Source organism: Emydura macquarii, unplaced genomic scaffold, assembly GCF_026122565.2.
Source record: "Emydura macquarii macquarii isolate MOO-44397 ecotype Brisbane River unplaced genomic scaffold, CSIRO-AGI_Emac_v2 contig_1043, whole genome shotgun sequence".
NCBI lineage: Eukaryota > Metazoa > Chordata > Testudines > Chelidae > Emydura > Emydura macquarii.
In genome coordinates, this window is record NW_027131180.1 from 10296664 (window position 1) to 10319035 (window position 22372).

Genomic DNA, 22372 nt, shown 5'->3' on the forward strand with positions numbered 1-22372 from the left:
AGTTGAAGTCTTTTGTGTAGGTTTTTCTGTATTTATTATTCCATTACAAGGAAGATTAAATATTCTTCCACCATTTGTAGTCTACCTGTGTATTGTATCATCTGTGAAACAATATTTAAAGTATGAAATTGTGAAGTTAATTGATTTTTAGAATGCTTTTATCATTTATGTAAACATTTAAGACTTAGGAACACAGTAAAAATGTAAACAAACAACTTTAAATGAAAAATAGTGTTGATTATCAATGATCCTTGTAGAGTGTGCATGAGTATATACAGATACAGTATATTTTTACACACACAGCACACACATACACACACACTTTATTCACTAACTCAAAATTTTGTTTTGTATTTATATGTTATTAGCTGGTTTGGTAGTTTTCATAACAATACTATTTTATACAAGGGCGCCTCATATTTCTTCATAGCATAGATCATATATTAATGGAGAGATTATCCTGTGAATGACCTCTCCTTGCATTTACAATCATGATACCCTTGAGGCTTCTACAACAATTGCTTATGTGATCTAAATACTCTCCCAAATATTATACAACAGTCCTTAATGAAATGTGGCAGCTGGAAACCAACAGGAGAGAAAGAAACAGATGTCCACCCACCCCTGTCTGGCTCACCAATCACTTAAAGGTCACAGCTTTGGAAGAACGGTCTTATATTATTTGTTAATATCAATAAAAATATTCCTCCCTTCAATTTTTTTTAGCTTACCTTAGCAAGATTAATACTGACTTGATCATCCCTAAAATCAAACCATGCTGATCCAATCAAATGCCAGATCAGCATTCATTCAAAATTTTCCCCTCTCAGTCTAAAAATACAACTCGACAGGATAGGGCCATAAAATAACATTTTTCTCAGAATGACAAACAAATGAAAACTTTTATGATTTTTATTGTACTCTTGGTCTGATTATTTTACTATCATCATTCATTAGTGTAGACATATACATACACTGAGAGATTATCTATTAAAACTGCCTCTCCAAGAAAACGTTATAGCCCTCTATTTTGTGATTTTCTGTTATTTGAATGACAACAGGGAACAGAGGGCATAAAGTAAAGTAGATGATTCAGAAAGGAGAAAATTCGTAAAATAAATATAGATTCACATGCCTAAACCACATGCAGAATGTTTAGAGCCCTGAAGGGCAATAACCACACCATCTTTTTACCTTCCTTCCCCCCTCATTTCCACTGCCCCTTCCTCAGTCTGCACTCCAAAATGTTAGGTCTTAGCATGTTTCTCTTGTCAGGTTTCTTAAAAAGATGAGTCAAAGAAAAGGAGGTTACCTTCCTTGCCTGCTGCTTCTACCTAGTCGCACCCTCTAAGATGATGAAAATCATCTACACCCCATTAGCATACGTATATATTAAAGAAAAATAAATGTTTTAAACGCATGAAACAACTCCAGCCCCAAAAGTAGCAGCACTGTTTACTCAAAGTGACAACCAAACATGATTGTATATTTTTGTAAGTAGATTGTGGTCTTACATGATAACAGATGTACATAGAGAAGAACATAACACAGACTTCTCAGTGTAGTGTACAGAATCAGTCTGGGGTCCTTAACCTTTTTGGTAACAAGATGTAACTAGACTATAATGTTTTTCCTTGTTTACTTGAAGAAAAGGAGACACAGGTTCTGTCCCATATTCTTCCAGAAATGTAACTGTCACAGTTCTGAGGCAAATGCATCTGTCTTCCCTCTCTGTGGTCCCTAGAAGGGCACCCATTTAAAATTTCTGACTCCCAGGCATCACCTCTCTTGGGTAAAAACCCACATCTCTCTCTCCTGACAGGTGTTTAAAGGCTGCAGAACTCTTGCCTTATGTTATGATATCCCCAGCAGGACCAGTCTGCCTAGAGGCCAGAGCTTGTTATTTGCTTTCCCTGAAAGTGTTTGAATAGTGTGTTGCCAGCAGTTACAAGTAACCACATTTCTCTTTCTGGCAAGCACCTTTATTCTTAAGGCAAAAAGCATTACAGAGTAAACATAAAAACAACAAGTTCCTATACACAGGCTAAAAATCTTACCAGAGGTCACCCACCACCTGGAAGGCCAAGGTCCTCCCAACCCTTCTGCCAGGGTGGGGGCCCATTTGTGATAGAAGGTCCTGTCCATTTGCTGGATCAGCAAGAAGGCCCTAAGTCTGTTTAAGGGCAGCCTTTTTAAATCAAAAAGTCCTTTCCTTGTCTGTTGGTCTCTGGAAAACCCAGATTTAAACCATACTTGCAAGCCTCCTCAGAGGGTGATACCTTTCTGGAGGTTTTTAAAACACAGGATGATTCACTTGAATCACCTCTCACTGTTTGGGTTTTCCTGAAGGAACCATGATAACCATCCCCACTGAAGTTGCATCAATCCTTGATCCACAGTAGTACATAAACCAAATATAAGATGGTCCCCAAAGATATTGCACATGGTTGCAATTTCTGTCATAATAATTACTTCCTGTTTAAGGATTTCCAGTAAGGCTCACTGTAATCTTCAGAGTCTCCTCCTGAATTTTGGTAGGGATATGTTTTACCTTTTGATATACTAAGTCTACTTTACTAAATCAACTAGGGCTATTCAAAAATATATGAATGTCCCAACCTTAGATCTTCTGAAGAGACACTGCATTTTATTTCTATATTCTGGCTAGTTAGAAAAAAAAACCACACACACACCAAATTCTCCTTAATCCACATGAAGAGTTTTAATTTTTTACTTGACTTAAAATAAGCGCTCATTAAAGGTGCAGGACTGACTACTCTGAAGAGCGTAGGAATTATTTTATCCACTGAACAAGTGCAATGTAGGCAGCAACTGTGCAAGCTTTATGCATACCCATAATAATGAAAGCTTTTTCCACACCCATTTCCATAATAAGCCTCATTCACAACCTGGAGGAACTGCCTCTACTTCTGAGTGGGTAGTTTTCATATCCATTCAATCCTTAGCCTCTCTAATCATACTACCAACAAGGTTTCCAATTTATGCTGATAGTGGAGGTTATTGTGATGTGGACATCAGTTCATTGAGAACTGGACAGAGACCAGAAACTTATTTCACACAGTCCAGATATATGTGGATAGCATAAATATCTAATGTCTGTGGATTAAGAATATTGAATACGCTGCAGAAAAGTACTTTGGCTTCTCTGAGAAATATATGGTTTCCAGGGTCATTTTCCTAGAAATGTTTCATGTGTCAAGGGAAAGGAGCAGCTTAATATTTTGCTCTGCTTGGGTCATTGCAAAGAAAAAACCCACGGATTACTGCTGTATTTCACAGCAAGTATATAAATACCTAAATAAAATTCCATGACCTGGGCTAATGTTCAGACATTAACCTAGAGTGAGATGAATGCCTGAAAACAGTGTCCCTCAAATTCACAGAAGAACCCTTCAGTTTGAATCTGTTCTTATCCCCTTATGCTTTCCCAAAGAAAAAGTCTCAGGTCTCCTATCTTTTGAAGCCTTATCACAAAGAAGAAACATTTCAAGCAATTCCCCTTTCCTGAGGTGTCCAGACTGCCACACTCTTAGTTCTCTGCGCTTCAATGGGCTTTTTTCCATTGGCACAATCCTAGAACCTGTAGCATTAGGTAGCTTAAAGATAGAAAATGCTACTTTTATCTTCCTGGCTTCAACCTATGTAACTGAGGAGTTAAAGTGGGGGGGGCTGTTTATAGTTTTATTTCAGTTTTTATCAAAGTTGACCCTCTGAACACATTAGCTCTTTAAACATATTTCAGCAAAGAAAATATGCTGATCCACAGTAAAAAGGGATTTAAATACACTTCTGGAAAAGGAGTCTTGAACAAACAACGTTTATATAAAAATTGACAAATTCAGAAAAATACTTACATGGGCAGAAGCCTACAGTGATACTAGTTTTTTGTCCTGGCTCAAGAACCCCAGCACACAGACTAAATTTAAAAATGCCATCTTCTACGGCTTTTCCTGCACTGTCGAGATCTAATTTCCATGTCACCTGTTGTCTTGAGATATTCTTCAGGTCAAATGTCTATAAACAGTTGTAGAGAATGGATACAAGATGACAGAATGCAATAAACATTATCTTATGTTTCACATTGTTAAATATTAATCACTTCCTCTTGAAAACAAGTCAAGTTGCTATTGTATATTGTACATTTTAATAATCTACAAATAAGAAAAAATTGACACAGAATTCAACAGAGCACACTAGAGAGCAATGTAGTATGTAGATTATGTTTGTAAGGTAAAAAAATAAGCATGCCTCATGGGTTCACAGAAAGCACACTTACCAGCTGCTCATCATACACAAAGAACAATGTTTCCTACCCAGGAAGGAAAACCATTTTCTCAAGTCTTAGATATTACACTGGTATTTTCAATTAATAGGAATAACCTGGAGTAATAGTAAATTGGCCATCAATCTTGGGTTAGCGTGTGATAAGTAGATTCACTGTTTTTATGATGGCAGTGGTGGTGAAGCAAATACAAATGGGAGAACTTCTTCTGGTATCAGTCGAACATTGCAAACCCTGAATACACTATCTGACAGATCTGAAATTACAGTTCTCTAAAGTTACTACATATATTGATCCTTCTGTTAAACTTATTGAGAATTCAAAAATTCAGAACAGGTTTTAGAAACCCACCTTTTTTGCTGGAATGACAACATAGCAAGAATAAAAACCTTTCCCCTAGTAAAGTGACTCATGAATCTGCTACATTGTCCCCAGGTGCTGGGTTGTGACTTCATCCCTCAAAAATTTCTCATGAGAATATCTGAAAACGTTTTATGGAAACAGCAGGAATACAAAGCATGCCATAGAACTGAAAAGTGTAGCTGTCGTATATAAATTTCAGCGCACACCCAGGTTCATAGCCAAAACCTTATCGGAAGAAACTGTAAGTAAGTAATCTCCAGAAGGAGAAGGATGCAAAAAGGGAATAGTGTTGAAACATACTGGCATCTGGATGCCTGCTGAGGTCCCAACATTGTTGCATCAGAGTATAAAGTAGCCTGTATAATAAAGGAACAGAATATAAGCCCTCTGCCTAGGTTGACTCTCTTTAAAATGACAGGCACTTTGAAGTTACCTTTGCTTACCCTAAGATTTGGTATCTAATTTCATCACCTGAGTGCTGCTTCTCATACATGAAGGACAGCATGTTCATTCTAAAGACAGACTACGAAACCCTGAAAAGACAGTGCCAAAGAACTAGTCTCTATGAATGTGCTCCAGTGATCATTTGTTTTAACAGAGGAAAGGCTATATCCCTTCAAAAGGCAATTCCAGCACTTTTGTCTCAAGTCCTGAGCAAGTAATATCTCTGAATGGTCACAACAGAGGCTAGAGAATAAGACAGAATTTCACATGCATTATAGGCACCTCATAATGCAGGTCCGGCTAGGTCTTGACCCTCATGAACAATAGTTCCCTTAGCCTGCCTGTAAGGGTACGTCTACATTGCAGCTGGGAGCGTAGACAGACACATTCTTCCAACACCTGAATACAAATCTGCTCAGACCCCTTGCATCTGATTCAGGCGGCTAGCCCAAGGACTGCCCAATCTACCTTCAGCTATACTGCTATTTTCAGCATACAAGTTCAAGCAAAGCTAGTGCTTGTCTGGCTACCCAAGCTGGGAAGCACACTCCCAGCTGCAGGGTAGATGTGACTTTACAGGCAAGCTATAAGAACTAACATTCATGAGGATCAAGATTTATCCAGACATGCATTATGAGCTGCCTAAGTCTCCATAGATTAAAACTGTCCCACACTATTATCTCCTGGAAGGCCATGCTGTCACCAATATAAGAAGAGAGAGCAGTGTTCAAGGAGACATCTTGTGAAATGGACAGAGTTCCTCTGTCTTCTTCATTCAAGAAATATCATCCTTCACATAGAAAAGTTCAGGTAATCTACTAGAAGACAATGACTTTCCAAGTATCTTAAATAGATAATTAAGGAGAATGTAGCTCATCTCTTTTATGATTCCAGAGGGACATCTCAAAAGGATTCTTGAGGAAACTTTAATCTGAATAGATATTGGAGAATATATACTATATGGCCTCAGGTAAAGTGACTATATGGGCTCTGATCTAGCATCCTTTTTCTCCATCACCCACCATGGCTATGGAAATTTAAAAGTGAAGAATTGATCTTGAACAAATAGAAAATATTACCACTTCTCCTATACATTTAAAGCACCTGTGTGGTGGTCATATCAGACATTTTAGCATGACATGAACGACAACTTTTAAACTCTGAATGTTTCTCTGGATCCAAAATAACAGGATCCTAAAAAGACTATTATAGAAAACTAACAAATAGCTTCATAAAAGCAAGACCTAAAATAACATTTTTAGTAAATCAGTAGTTAAGAAAAATATTAATTATGCAATGAAAGATGAGGGAAATAATCCCAACATCACTGTCATCACCAGAAAGAGAGAAAATAAAGGGGGAAGCTTAACCTTTTTAAACCATTGTTGGTTCTTTAGATCTGTAGATTCAGAGATTCCAAAGCCAAAAGAGGCTATTGTGATCATCTAGTCTGCTCTCCTGTTATCACAAGCCATAGAACTTCCCCAAAATAATCAATGTAAGCACACCACCCAAATGCTAAGCTGTGCTAGCATGCTCCTAGGATCATGAAGCACAACATACGATTGCCAGATGGGGGATCTGCAAAGGTAATTTCAAAAAGAAAAACTCATATTTATAAAATGAAGAGTATATGATGAATTATTAACTGTTTGTATAAAATACACTGCAAAAAACTTTCAAGTACAAGCTTAGACATGATCACATTACATATCACCACTGGACATCTTTGGAAGTCAGCTACTGCATTGTGATAGTCAGTTTCTCATGGTGTGCACAATTTAGTTCATGAATCTGAGGGTAAAATCAAGTCTAAGTCAGAAAATGAGCAAAAGCCATAACGTTTAGAAAGCAACATGAAACTCACAGTAGGATAGAACAATGATAAAAACACTTGGGAATCCATAAGTACATATACTAGAAAAAATGTATGTGGTTGCTTAAATTGCATTGTGTGTTCTTAATTTGTACCTCTTTTACAGTCATTGTAAAGTAAAAGAGATTAAGTAAAGAATAATCATAAACAAATATGTGTTTATTTACCTGAGTGCTCTGACTTTCATCGGCAATATCTAAATGTATATTTCTTGACTGAAATACCAGCTCTGAAGTGGAGAACTGAAGTGGTGGCTGCAGTACTATAGGAGAAAATCAAAGAAATGTATAGAATGTCTTGGCAAATATTTCCGCAACTATTTTAATTAAAACTTTATTTCCACTTTATTATTCCACATTCTTAAAACCTGAAGAAGAGATCTGTGTGGCTCAAAAGCTCGTCTCTCTCACCAACAGAAGTTGGTCCAATAAAATATATTACCTCACCCACCTTGTCTCACCAATGTCCTGGGACTGACACAGCTAAAACAATGTTCTTAATCTGACAGATTCTCCCTTTCTTTTAAAACCTGTCCACCCTTTCAGTGTCTATAAATTGCAAGCACAATTAATATCATATAAATGTCTACTTGATTATGACCCCATATAGAGACACATCTAAGTTACATTAATTTTGCACCCACCAAAATGTCAGTTTCCCAAGGGAAGCCAAGTTTAGGTCAGGCTAAAAATCAAACTCATAATGTCTGTCCTTCATACCATTGATACTATAAAAAAAGAGAACAATACGTTCTCCCTATTTCAGATGAATGCAAAAGGGAATTAGACTAAGTCCTTTGTGGACCAGGAGAAGCATTTTAGAGATCTAATCAATGATTTAAAAAAACCTTTTTAAATAGTGAACTGGAGTTCCTTTGAGCCTATCTATTTTAGTTATCACTAAATATTAATTTTCTATAATGATGGAAAATTTAAGTAGTATTAGCTTCATTTTTTTCTAAACAGCTACTAAAAGTTTAATGCACCTATTAGCTCCTTTATTTTTTTAATAGTTCTGAAATTTATTTAAATATGTGATACTTTATGTAGATTTTGCTACTCACCGAAAAATAGGTATAGATTTATCACAATGGCATTACTTTTCATTTAATACAGTAATTGATTTTCTCCAGCGCCAAAGTAAAGAAAGCAAAAAATATGTATGATTTATGATTAAGTATTAAGTGAATGGTGAGGATTCAGAAGAAATTAAATAAATGGAGACCTGCCCCAAGATTCTTGGGGTCACTTCTGTACTAGGCAAAGCTACTGTAAAAGAAACCTGGCTGGAGCAGAATAATTTTTACTAAAATTTGCAAGTACCTTTCACAGTACAATGCTCTTAGGATGCCACTTCATCAGAACACTTATCTCTTCCTTCTACAAAAAAGACCAATACCCAACCCCATTTCTCACTTTATATAGCCACCAAAACTAATTTTCTCTCACTAAAACGAATAGCTGGGACATCACCTTAAACAAAGATATGTAATTTCTACAAACACAGACATTCTTAGATAGGAACCTAGCCTACTATACTCAATACAGATGCATAAACTGCCAAGCTCACACCCCTCTTGAATACTCTACTGTGCCAATTATAAGGTGATGTCAAAAGCACAACCTGGAAGCCGATAGACTGATATGTTAGCCTTCTTGGTACTACCCTGGAATGAGATGCACTTCATCTGTTTTTTTTTTTAAAACGGCTATATTTAGAGAGTCCCTTCATGGTGAGACCACCAAGACTTTCGTCCTCACTGAGTCTCCACTGGAGCCAAAAGAGAGTTTGCAACAACGCCCAGCATATCTACAAAACATGTTACAATTGTGTCCAGAGGGCGGTCAATACATAACGTGGTGTGACAAAGTAAAGCAGCCACCAAGAGAGGGTTAAGGGATCCCTGCCTACCCCTGCTGGGTCCACAGGGATCACAGAGAAAAAATGCCATACACAAGCATTCAGAGGTCAACACTTAAAATCTCAAAAAAGGAGATTTTTTCTTTTTTAAAGGCATAATGAACACTGGGTTCTTTTCATTTGTCTCTGGTTTCTGAGCCTTTAGGATGCACTCACTTCATCTTTCTTTCGAGCTTTTCTCCACACTATGATAAATTTGCTAAACAAACAAAAACCACTGAGTGTGTCCTCTCTTTCCTCATGGCTAACTGAAGCAGAGATAAGCCTCTGGAGATTGTGACCACTGTTTTTCAGTTTAGTTGTTTTATTTCGTGTTGATTATGTCTTTTGATATAAACAATAACTGTATCCTGAAGAAAGGGCCTTGAAGTACTTGGCTGTAGAGTTTGCTTTCCTTCCCTGGCTGATGAAACAGCCTACTGCCTCCACATGATTTCTGGTAACAATTTAAAAACATCCACAGGACACTGAAATTGTATTAGCTACACTCAAGTTCAAAAAACTGCATGACTGCAGATAGAATGGTACTGCTCTCAGTGTGAGCAGTTCTGAGAATACACACATGGCAGGATGCCATCAGCTTCTGACATATATGGCAACTGAACTAATTCTGCTGCCAAGACTGTCTCAAGTTCTCAAACACTCTTCTAGGTACTTTTAATCCCAGGCAACATTCCTGGTAACAGTCACAGATTTTTTTATTCTTTTTAAAGATTACGTACATGTAGAAAATACATGGCCTCCCACAATAGAAATGCATGACTAGTAACTAAGTATGGGATACAGAATTTGTAGAATCAGATCCTTAGCTCTCAAAAAGCATGTGTGTTATCACATCCTGTTTTTCAATGAGACATCTGAAAATATCTAACAAGTGTCATTTCTAAGATGGTGTGATGGAATAAAACTATTAAGTTCTTCTTTCATAGCACCAAAACATGTTTTGCCATTTGCCTACAATATATGAGAATGGTTGAGTGAAATACTGAGTGCTCAGAATATTTATTTAGTATTTTCCCCCCAGAAAGAATACAATGAAATAGCCACAGAATAGAAAAAACTAATTTATCAGCTATTTTTTTTAGAGAAGATTCCTTTGGCTTTTAAAATATTCGGATTGCAGCAACCTACAATTCTTTCAGACACTTTTTAGTGGCATTTATTGTGCAATGGGATACCGTTTTAAGATATAATTCTGTACACATCCATGGCCATTTTTTAAATCTGTCTAGTGGGAGTGTTTATCTATATATAGTTTATTCCATGTGATAGCTAATATTTTTTACTGTCAGTTAGTGGTATTTGCAGATGTGTAGGAGAAAATTAGAAGCTTTCAAAGAGTTAAGATTTACTTTCAACCACATAATTTTATATTTGGAAGTGTTTTTAATTGATTATATTGATTACTGAAATGCATGATATACGCAAAACCTACAGTATCTTGTATTCATTACAATATTATAACTGCTCCTTGACAATAGGACCTTTACTTTGAAGTCACAATATAAACCAATATTTTTTCAAAGAGTTATATTCTATACTTCTTCTGCAAATGAAAGAGTGTAGATATATCTATGTGGTTTTATAAAAAAGATTGTTATTTATTATCAAGATTTAAGACTGTGTATAAATTTCACTGTTCCACACAAAAATAAATAGCAGAAACAAAAGATAAACATTTCTTTTAATTGCAGGCCTTACAGAAAATCACCTCTGCAATATCAATTTGTAACTTTGTTACACTGTATTCTTTTTAAAGAGACATGTTTTTTGATAATTTCACATTCAAACCTATACTTGGATTTAGTTTCAATTTTGTTCAAATAAACATATATGAATATATTCACCAGAAATTTACTTCTACCACATGGGCTGCACTACTGCAGAAAAGAACCCTTGAGGGCAAATATTTTGTCAAGGGTAGGTCTTAGGTTTGGGCCCTGTAGTGTTAAAGAACACCAACCTATTTCCTTTCCCAGAAGTCTGCCCTGTTCCTGGTGTTCTTACATATTGGAGTTGAGAGCTCAGCCATCTCTACTACTCAAAATACTACAGCAGTATGTGGACACCATCCAAAGGGAGCAGGCTAAGAGGATGACAAATGCACTAAAGCCTCATTCTCTGATAGCCAATACATAAATTGAACACGGAGGAGAGGAATACTAGAGGCCTCAGGTAGTAGGTGTGTGCAGACCAGCATGAAAGAGAGGGTCAGGCAGGCAAGTGGAGAGTACAAAAAATATTCCACAAAATGCCAGTTTACTGTTAGAGGCAAAATATCTGGGAATCTGGGCACTGACTTGCCTTTTACAGAAGCATATGAACAGAACACCTCTCAGTTCTCTCGAGGCTGGATTACAGTCTCTGCTTCAGACATGTTTAAAAGTGATTTTAGGCATAGTGGTTATTACTAGTTTTTACAGAGCCTCAGAGAAAAGATGCATAATGAGAGACATGCTATTTTCCCACACTGCCTTCTAAATACTTCAAGTGTGGTAGGGCTAGTACCAACTTTGGTACCATCAGGCAGTAAGAAGAAAATAAATTGGGTTGTGGGTTAACTAAAATTAATTAAATAAGTAAAGACAGACCTCTAAATGGAAGAGGTATATTTTCTCCCAGTGCTTAGATATTGAATATACCAACAACACACCAACAATAAACAAAGCAACAAGCTGAAATTTAATATAGACCAGGGCAAACTACTATACTTAGGAAGGAAAAAAAAAATCAAATGCACAATTACAAGATGGGGAATAACTGGCAAGGTGGTAGTACTGCTGAAAAGGACCTGGGAGTTATAGTGGATCACAAACTGAGCATGAGTCAATAATGTGATGTGCAGCTTCAAAAAAGGCTAATATCATTTTGGGGTGTATTAAAAGGAGTGTCATATGTAAGACATTGTCCTGCTCTACTCCACACTGGTGAGGCCTCAGCTGGAGTACTGTGTTCAATTCTTGGCACCACACTTAGGAAAGATGTGGATAAACTGAAGAAAGTCTAGAGAAGGGCAACAAAAATTATAAAAATCCTAACAGTCTTCAGCTATGTTAAGCGCTGTTATGAAGAGAACAGTGATATTGGGAAAAACTTTGGAACTATAAGTACTGGAATAAACTTCCAAAGGAAGGTTGTGGAATCCCCATCATTGGAAAGGCTTAAGAACAGCTTGGACAGACACCTGTCAGGGATGATCTAGGTTTACTGAGTCCTGCCTCAACACATGCGACTGGGCTTGTTGACCTCTCAAGGTCCCTTCCAGCCCTACATTTCTATGATGCTTTGATATTTAATTGTAGAAAGGATAGTAATATAATTCCAGCTTCAAAGATACACATTTTAAAAGAGTGAACAGATGCAAAGATAAATGTTTTATATTTCCCAGTTATTTAATATTATAACAAACGCTAAATTAACCTAGTGAGTTCTACCCCTTAGTCCTTTAGCATCTCATGTTCCTTTGCTAAAGCTAGAAATCAACCCCTAAAAGAGCAATACAGAGAACACCCCACACACACACACACACACACACACTTAATATTCCTACTTTACATACCAGTTGCTTGAACGGTACATAATGGAGCAGCCACAGTCACCATTTGAGGACGAGGAACAATTATGTGTTTTACAGACTCAGAAGGAGTCGTAGCTGTAGTGCTTTGCCGCGAAGATGGAACCTCACTGAAATTTATGTTTATTGGAAGATTGAAATCATATGCCGCCACCTAAAGGACAAAAATAGTTATGGTCATTTTCTCAATGAGGGAAACAGCAAGTTTATGCTGTACTATACTACTAATATCAATATTTTAGGAGAATTATTCAAACAATTTTTTGAAAAAGTTAACTTGAGGGTCTAATCATGCACCAGTGAGATCAATGGGAGCTTTGCTTATTGTCACATGATGTCAGCCATCTTAAATACCCAAAGACCTGCCCTTTTATTCCCAAAGGAAAAAAATAATAGGACAAAAATTACCAGAATTATACATAGTTTAGTTCTGAACGTGCTCTTTTGGCACATCCTTATTTTAAAAGGTGCTTTGGTCCTTTTAAAATATTATATCAGACAAAAAAAACTGAGTTGGATTTCAGGCTATAATCAATAACATACAGCAAAGGGCTAGCTGGCAGGTGTGGAATTCTGTTTAAGCAAACTCCTCTCAACTGCTCAAGAGAAAAGGCAGGCTTTAGTATGCCCAGAATATTAACAAAATGGGCTAAGAAGCAGTAACTTTTTAAGTCAGGAACCCTTTACAAAAAAAGCCTGCCACTCACCATCATTTACACTGATGTCGTTTAAACTTCATTGCTTTCATTGATTCTAATTGTGTTAATATTGCATCTGAAGAAAGGCATTCATTCGGAATCAGCCCCAAAACATTTAGGAGTTTATAGGCTAAAGCTAACATGGTGCGTAGGATGATTCTTTCACAATAATTAATAAGCAAGTGGCAATGTTTCGTTCTGTCCTCTGAATCCAAATGGCTTCTCAAGGGGTGCCTCACACACCGCACATTACAGTACTTTACTCTCAGAGTGACAAAAGTATGGATAACCAAAGCAAAGTCAGCATGGGAAAAGAACAGGAAGTACTTTTACATTAACATGCCCTAAAAATCATAACTGAAGTCCTCCTCAACTTATGGGGTTCTGCTTTCAGCTAATGCTTCAGAAAGTCTACATGTTCAAAGTCTATGTACTTCTTAAAGCCCCTTAATATAGCTAGTTCTAGTAAATATTTTAAGAAGTCATTACAGAGTTTATAAATTCTGCAGGAATCAGTACATTAAACTTGATTTTCATGTCTGAGGTAGTGAGTAGTGTGCATATGTTTTGGGGAGACAGAAGAAAAGTTGCCAAATTCCCAATGATTCTGGAAGTTTCTCAGCTCCATCAGAAAGTCTATGAACTGCTTAGACTATGAGAGAAGACTATGCAGATCTTATAATTTCCAGTGTTCTGGAAGGATTTGTGTGTTCCATATAAATTCATGCAGGAATCAGAAACTCTCGATTGAATACAATAACCCAGATGTGTGTAGGGCATCTGGGGGGATTGCGTCCATCTGTTTTTGCTAAGTGGGAGAGAGTGCATATTATGTGTATTTTCATTCAAATCGCCAATGAACCATACTGATGTTTCAAATTTGACACTAAGTAATATCTAAAATATAAAGCTCCACATCTTAAAAACTATAAAAGACAATAAATACTGTCTCACTAAGGTCTTTGGAATAAAGACCTTTTGATGTTGCAAATATACTTTTAATATGTGTGTGTGAGTGTGAGAGAGAGTTTATGTAGATACAGAGCAAAACATTTGAAGATTAGAAACCTAGCAACCTTATCTCTGCCCCCTTCTGGTTATGCACATCAAGCAGTCTCTAAGACCATGATAGATGGAATTAATGCTTCTACATTTACTACATGTTAGTGTGCAGTGAAAAACAAAACCCAAACAGATTTACAAACTAAATTGTTATCCTCACTGTTCAGTCAGTGTTTCATGCACTAAACACCATCCAACCTTTGTAATTAAAAAAAGAGACAGAGCTCTCCAAGGCCTTGTCTCATTTGCTGCACATAATCCATCCCATCCACTGAGGACCCAAATTTGTTCTCAGTAATACAGGTATAAACTCAGAGCAAATCCATTAATTTACGTGGATTTATAATAAATCCATAACGCTTTACTGCAAAATAAAGCTCAGATCTTTTTGTTTCATTTACTATATGTCCCTTTATCATTAACAGTGCAATATCTAACCTGCACAATGAATGAAGCGGGGGTCTTTCAGAAAAAAAAGGGTCACATACTTTAAAATGGTATTATAATGCTTATGGAAAAGAGAGCAGAATTAAGTTTACATTTCCTTACCTTTTAGTGCATCACTTTGCAACCTCAATCATCTTTTAACATGATTTTTTCCTTTATGGAATTTCCTAGGCTTTGGTTTTTATTTCCAAAGAAACTCCATAATGAGGAATTGTTTGCTACCACGCAGTAAATTATCTTGCATATTCTGTACATTAAGGATTATAAAGATGCATTTAAAAACCTGAGGTTATTACTACAATGGATTTGGAGATGTTCTATATTGACCTGACTGAGATTTTTTGGGGGGGTGACTATACTGCTTTAACACAGCAGGAGATTGCCTGAAAAAACCAGACAGGAAAGAGGAAAAATGGCTCAAGCCACATTTCAGCAAACACTTGAGGGATGTTAAGAAACAATGCTGGGTCTATTACCTTGGAAGATTTTGCCTCCAGCCGGACTACAAACCTGATTTGAACCAGTACAGAAAAAGGCCCTCAAATATAGGAGATAAAATACTTGACAAGTTCAAAAAGGAACACTGTCTTGGGAAGGGACGAGGGCCTTGTTTTGTGGAACCAGACAGACACAGCACCTTGCAGGGGGTGTCTGACAAAGGTAAGCTTGCTAAAATTACCATCAGGAATGGTAAGCCCATAGGTAAGTTTAAGATTCTGTCAAAGTTATTTTTAGTAAAAGTCACTGATAGGTCACGGGCAATACAGAAAAATTCATGGAAGCCCGTGTTCTGTCTGCGACTTTTATTAAAAATAATAGGACAGCAGCTGGGAGCTGCCTAGGAGAAAGGAGGGGGTGCAGCAGCTGGGAGCTGGGGGGACAGGCATAGCAGCTGAATATGGGAGTTGCGGGGCCTGCCACCCACTCCAGGCACTAGGGTCCCCCCATGGTGGCTTGGGACCACCACAGCTGGGAGCTCCAGGGCCTGCTACCGCCAGCCACCATGTGTGGTGTGGACCCCTGAGCTCAGAGCCATCGCAGGCAGTGGAGGGACTGCAGGGCTCTGACATCCCCCTGCTCCCCATGACTCGGAGCTGCAGGGCAAAGACCAGCACTGGCTCAGGACTCCAGATCCCCCTAAGGTGGGATTGGGGCTGTGGGGTTCCCCCACTCCCACTCACAGGTGGGGGCTGCAAGTCCCGGGGACTCCCGTTGTCAGCTGCTGTGGGTAGTGGGGACCCTGCAGCTCAGAGCCACCATGGGCAGCAGAGGGACCCCAGAGCTCCGAGGTCTCCCAAGTTCCTGTGGCTTGGATCTGCGGGGCCCGCCACCCGCACCAATTTGGGGATCTGGGTACCCCTGTGGTGGCTGGAGTTGGGGGATCCCGAACGGCAGCCGAGAGCTCCAGGTACCCCTGCCGTCAGCCACTGTGAATGGTGGGGATCCCAGAGTTCAGAACCACCGCGGGTAGAGGAGGGACCCCAGAGCTCAGAGTTCCCCCCGCTGCCTGCAGTTCAGAGTTGTGGGGTTATGTAGTGTTGCTTGCCCACAAAGAGCCTGAACAATAGCTTTGAGAGGTATGACCTGTCTCATTCTTCTCAGCCACAGCTCAATGGACTCCATGATTCCACAGCTACATAGTTGTCATTTTTTCCCCAAAGATACTGTGAAATTCAGTATTTTTAGTGGAGGAATTTGCCATTTTGCACCATCAAGCACCGGCATATTATTTTGTCTCTCTGCCCTACCAGGACCTGACTGCAGTTGCCTCTTGCTCTCCAATTTTTCCCACAAGGGGGACTCAGTTTGTTTACAGTCCATGCTCCTTGCACTGTGTTCTGTGGAGCCAGACAACAAGGGACTGCAGAGCTGGAGCTAGAGCCCCATTTGTGGCCAGGTAGAGGGGCAAACAGAAGTATAGGCTGGTGAGCCGTCCAGCCTTAAAAACAGCACAGCAGCTAAGGCCTGAAGAGCAGATGGAGACAGTGAAGTGGACTACAAATCCCTGCCTTCCTTGGGACAAAATAATGGAATGTGGTTGCCTGGACAGCTGTCTACAGAAACTGAACTAGACTGCCTGGAGAGCCCAGTAGAAAACCCATATTCAAAAAATAATCACTGTGAAAAACAACTAATGTATTTTACATCAGTGACTATTGTCAACTGACAGACATAGCTGCATGTCTATAAGCAGGGGTGATGGTAGGTTTAAAGTGTATTTCGTGATGGTATAATAAAATTAATATTGCCATGAAATTTGTGTGTTGCTGCCACAAAATGTTGTCCCATTGTGCTGCAGCGTACATGGGCGCTACCTAGCAAAAATCACATTCTCAACTAGCTAAACATTTTAACATTGCATTTTTTAAAAAGAACTCATCTTGTGCAATCAACATGCAATGTACAACTCAACCATCATTTATGAGGGAAACCTCATTTAAAAACCATACTGAGATGGAGAAGAAAGGATGCATTTTTGAGATGTGATAGTGTATATAGAAATATATTTATACAGTCTCCCTGGGTTGTGTCTTTCTAATGATATATTTCTAATATATTTCTTTCTAAATATATTTATACAGTCTCCCTGGGTTGTGTCTTTCTAATGATATATACTGCTTTCTCTCAGGGCGGGGTCTACAACAGGTCCCATTAAACTCAAGCTTTCAGTTCTTTCCAATGAAGTGGAGAGCACTGGTGACTGTAAAGCCCTATGAGAAGTTGGACTAGTATAAAATCCATGCTCATGTGAAGCAGAACCCCTTTTCTTCTCTGAATATCATTCTAGCAAACCTTTACCATAAAGCACTAACATTGTTTTACTATGTTTAGGGTACCTTGTCAGGAAGCACTGATATAATTATTCCATTTTTGTAAAATTTTCAGGATAATATTTAACAAGTAGGCCAAAAAGCACATCATCTTCAAATGACTGTGTTTTGACTCCTCACACTCTCTCATGTACAAAGTTCTGCTAATGGTTATGTGGTTTGTTGAGACAAACATTGCTTTTTATGTTTGTTTGTTTTTTTGCTTGCTTTGTTGGTTGGGGCTTTTGGGGGTAGGAAGGAATCCATCACCAGGCTGTTTATTAGTTAGGGCAATCATCTAAAAGCATTCCAGGTTTTTAAAAGCTGCATAAAATCTTGCTTTATTTTTATTCACAAAGTAAAAATACTGAAACATGGGATAAATGGATTCTGCATCACTGTGACCCTGCTTGTAACCTCAGTCAACTCAACTAGTAAAAGACTAGTGAATTACTTTCAGAGGGGTAGCAGTGTTAGTCTGTTTTTAGCGAAAGAGCGAGAGTTCTGTGGCACCTTAAAGACTAACAAATTTATTTGGGCATAAGCTTTCATGGGCAGGAACCCACTTCGTCGGATGCATGAAGTGGAAACTTCAGTTATTAGGTATATATACACATGCAAGGATGGGTGAGTTACATCACAGTGAGGAGGGCAAGTGTTAATGAGGTTAATTCAATCAGGGTGGATGAGGCCATTCACAACAGTTGATGAGACGGTGTGAATGTCCAAAGAGGGAGCATTATTTTTTGTAGTGGGCTAGCCACTCCCAGTCTCTATTCAGACCTAGTCTGATAGTGTCAAGTTTGCACATGAGCTCCAGCTCTGCGGTTTCACACTGGAGATTGTTTTTGAAGTTTTTTTGTTACGTATGGCTACTTTCAAGTCTGTTACTGAGTGTCCAGGGAGATTGAAGTGCTCTCCTACTGGTTTGTGAATGTTACCATTGCGAGCTGCATCAGAGAAGAGTACCAGATTTGTCTTGGCCAGCTAGGAGCAATCAAGATGACATGAATTCCATCTCTTTTTATTTTTAGCAGGACCTTCAGCAATAGAGTAAACAGGGGAAAGGCATACAGAAGGTCCTTGTTCCATGGGAGAAGAAGAGCATCGCCCAAAGTGCGCTGTCCTAGCCCTTCCCTGTCTCTGTTCAGTCTGTAAACCAAATTGAACCATAGTTGGAGGAATCGCATGTGGAGTCTGGCATACAGTATCACAGTTGTGCCCGCTACCATATGCCCTAGTAGTTGGAGGCAGAGTCCAGCTGGTACCTAAGGACTGCACTGAACCAAGTCTATGAGTGAAACCAGGTATATGAACCTGTGTTGAGGTAGGACAGCTTTGACCTGTAGAGCGTTCAGGTCAGCCCCTTTGAATTCCAGGTGTTTCACTGGTGTGAAGATCAACTACTGGGTGTTGATCTGAAAGCCCAGTCCTATAAAAAAAACTGTATTGTGGTGTCGATGGCTCTATGAGCCTCCTGGAGTAATCTGGCTCTGAGGAGACAATCATCCCTTAGGACAGATCATTATCCCTTGAGAGCATAGATGGGTGGCTACCACTGAGAGAACTCTGGAGAATACTTTTGGGGATGTTGAAAGTCCGAATGGGAGGACCCTGCGTTGGTAATGGTTGTGACCCACAATGAATTTGAGAAATCGTCTGTGAGCCAGTAGTATGGAAATATGAAAGTAGGCATCCTGTAGGTCGAGGGCCAAAAACTAGTCTCCCTGTTCCAGTGATGGAATGATTGTTGATAAGGTGACCATCTTGAACTTCTGAGCTTTGATAAACTTGTTGAGAGCTCTGAAATCCAGTATGGGTCTGCAACCTCCCTTCCTTTTTGGCATTGGGAAGTACCCCTTGCTTCATAGATGTTGAGGAACTGTTTCTATACTCCTATCTGAAGGAGTCGATCTATCTCCTGTCAAAGTAGACTCTTGTAAGAAGGGTCCCTGAAGAGAGATGGGGAAGGGTATTATGGAGGGGTTTGGGAGATGAAATGGATGGAGTACAGAGATTGGACGATATCTAGGACCCATCTGTCTGATGTCATGCATTCCTAGGCAGTGAAGAACGCTGCCAAACAGTGGCCAAATGGGGACATGATCATAGACAGTAGTAGGGGGTTGTTTTGTGGCGCCTCGACCTGACTGTCAAAAACGGTGCTTGGAATGCCGGTAGCTAGGTCGAAGACTGTGGCCCGGACGACTTACGTTTTGGGAATTTTCCCTTCTTTTGTGGCTCGTAATGGCGCTGTGACAAAAATTGAGACAAATAAGATCTGTGTTGGCACTGGTGGATAAAACATTTATTTTGGTGTGTAGATTCTCAGCAACCTGAGGGTGGCCCTGGAATCTTTCAAGGTGTAAAGGGATGCATCGTCTTCTCAGCAAAGAGCTTCACACCCTCGAAGGGCAGGTCCTCCACTGTGGTCTGTACCTCTTTCATGAATCCCAATAGGTGGAGCCATGATGCCCGCCTTATCATCAGAGCCATGGAGAGGATTCTGGCTGCCATGTCTGAAACTTTGAGTGCCGACTGTAATGAAACTTTTTCCACTAGTTGTCTCTCCTAGATAAAGACCTTGAAGGATTCTTGGTGTCTGTCTGGCTGCTTGTCAATAAAGTCAGTCAGTCTATTATATGTGTAATTATATTTTTCTATGAGTGCTGTTAATTGGCAATATGAAATTGTAAGGTGGCCGAGGAATATGCCTTCCTGCCAAAGAAGTCAAGGCGCTTCCAGTCTCTGTCATAGGGTATTGTCCTGGAGTGGTGATGCCAGCCACGAGAGTTTATGGCATCCATCACAATGGGAACTGGGTGACGGGTGGGAGAAAAGGAACTCAGATTCCTTTGTGGGGACATAATATTTTTTGTCCACACACTTACACACTGGGGCTACCAACACTAGGGTTTGCCACACCATTCTAGCAGGGTCTAAGAGGGCTTCATTGATTGGGAGAGGAATCTTCAAGGAGGATGAAGAGTGGAGGATATTGATGAGCTGGTGGTGTGTGTCTTTGACCTTCTCCAGTGATATGTGAAGGATGTCCACAGTTCTTTTTGCCAACTACTGAAACAGGTGGAAGTTGTCTGCCATAGATGGTGGTGAAAGCATGATCGCATCATCTGGGGAATACGAGGACAAGGTGCTAGGTGCTCCCTCCTACTCCAAGTCCCCCTCTTGCTCTTCCTTTTCTCGAGGCGCTGAGGCCCTCGATGCCTTGTGATTGGAGGGTTGTAGGCCATGCTTGAGGCTCATGAGGCAGGCTGTCAGTCTGCCACCAGGGATCCCAGTATGGGCACTGTGGTGACAAAGGGCCTGGTAGTGGTGCCCATGGGTGACTGTATAAAGACAGTGGCAGTACCATCTGCGGGTACATTCCTGGACCTTGTTGATAATGGGTCCCGTATGGAGCCTGGGAGAAGTACTGTGAGACCTCCTCTGGCTCACTACCCGATCCCTCAATTGACAGATGAAGGGCATGGTATGATTACAGAAATATACCTCTTGCCAGCAAAGATTCGGTGTCGTCACATCAGTACCGAGGGGCGGAGAGTTGAGTGCCTCCATAATGCCTACATTGCCAGCATGGTGGCAGATCCGGGGGAGATGGAAACCTCACCCGTGCCAGTCTCTCTGGTGCCGTGGGGGCTACAGTCGCTGGTGGTACCAATGTTGACACACATACCAGAAAGGCCTCCTTAGGATGTTTGTCCTTATCTCTCAGTGCTGAAGATTCTGTGCCCATGGCCAAAGGGTCCATGGGCCTGTCTGTGGTCACCAATGGTCACCGTGAGGCATAGGTGCAGGATTGCAGTCTCAGTGCTGAGGATACCAAGCAAGATGGCAATTGCTTACAGCTCTACATAGGCTCACTAAAAGGACTTCCCACTTTCTTTTTGACTTGTGAGAGGAGTCCCCAGTCCGTTTATTTGGCCCTCTTTCCTTCAATGTCGAAGGCTGAGGGGAAGACTCACGCTACCTGGAATGCTGGGGTTGGACAGTCGCCTCTATGAAGATGAGTTTTTGGCGAAGCTCGCTGTCCTTGCAGGATCTTGGTAGAGCTGAAGGCAGAGGGAACACTTTTGTTAGATGTTGCCCTTGCCCAGGCAGTGTATGCACTGAGAATGCTTATCCGTGACTAGGATCGCCTCACTGCAAGTGCAACACTTCTTGAAGCCCAGAGAGTCAGGCATACCCTTGTCCAGCAGGTTTGTCCCCCCAACGGGGTTGACCAAAGAATGAACTCCTTTCTTCATCTTTTCTTTTCCTTCTTTTTTTTTTTTTAAAGGCATCAGCCAAATCAACAATAGAACAAAGAATAGAAACAGAAGAGACTTCAAGGGAAGCTAAAAATTAGCATTTGTAAAAGGATTAATGATCCGCAAAAGAAAGGAGCCAGAGGCAGACTCCAGCCAATAGAAGTAGAAGCAGCCCAAGCAAAGACCTTTGAACCTCTGGACATTCCTAGAACTTTCTACAGTTTTGACTAGACTTTCGCTGCCTTGTGCTAATTGACTGTTTGCTTCCTTCCTCTCAGTCTCTTCACCTCAGTCTCACTCCACACCTAAGGACTGTTGCAAATGGCATCTCTGTTAGCATGGCTCTAATAAAGCTATCTGCCAGGGCAGGTGCCTCTGCTTTCCATACAGATGCCCTAACTTCCCATGGAACCCTGAGGATCCACCCATTTTAGAAAAGATTCCATGGTTCATTCTGCTGAGGAGAAATCTCATCCTCCCAAAGGAACAATAGGGAAGGAAATCTCCAAGGGGATCCTCACTGAGAGTGCCCCCCTCTCCAACAGCCCTGTCTTTTGAATTTTACCACATGTGGGATTGGTCCAGGCCAATATTTGTTGCAGTGTCA

At 40.0% G+C, this 22372-nt stretch overlaps 1 protein-coding gene across 1 annotated transcript in view; it reads right to left on the minus strand.

The window, feature by feature from the left end:
• The window catches only part of LOC137150972 (cilia- and flagella-associated protein 47-like), a 294207-nt gene that overhangs the window by 194945 nt on the left and 76890 nt on the right, over positions 1 to 22372 (minus strand). Inside the window, exons 22-24 of the mRNA XM_067545101.1 lie at positions 12466 to 12634; positions 7154 to 7248; positions 3876 to 4035 (exon numbers count right to left, since the gene is read on the minus strand). Of these exons, the coding sequence (XP_067401202.1) occupies positions 3876 to 4035; positions 7154 to 7248; positions 12466 to 12634 (424 nt within the window). The remainder of the gene's footprint in view (positions 1 to 3875; positions 4036 to 7153; positions 7249 to 12465; positions 12635 to 22372) is intronic.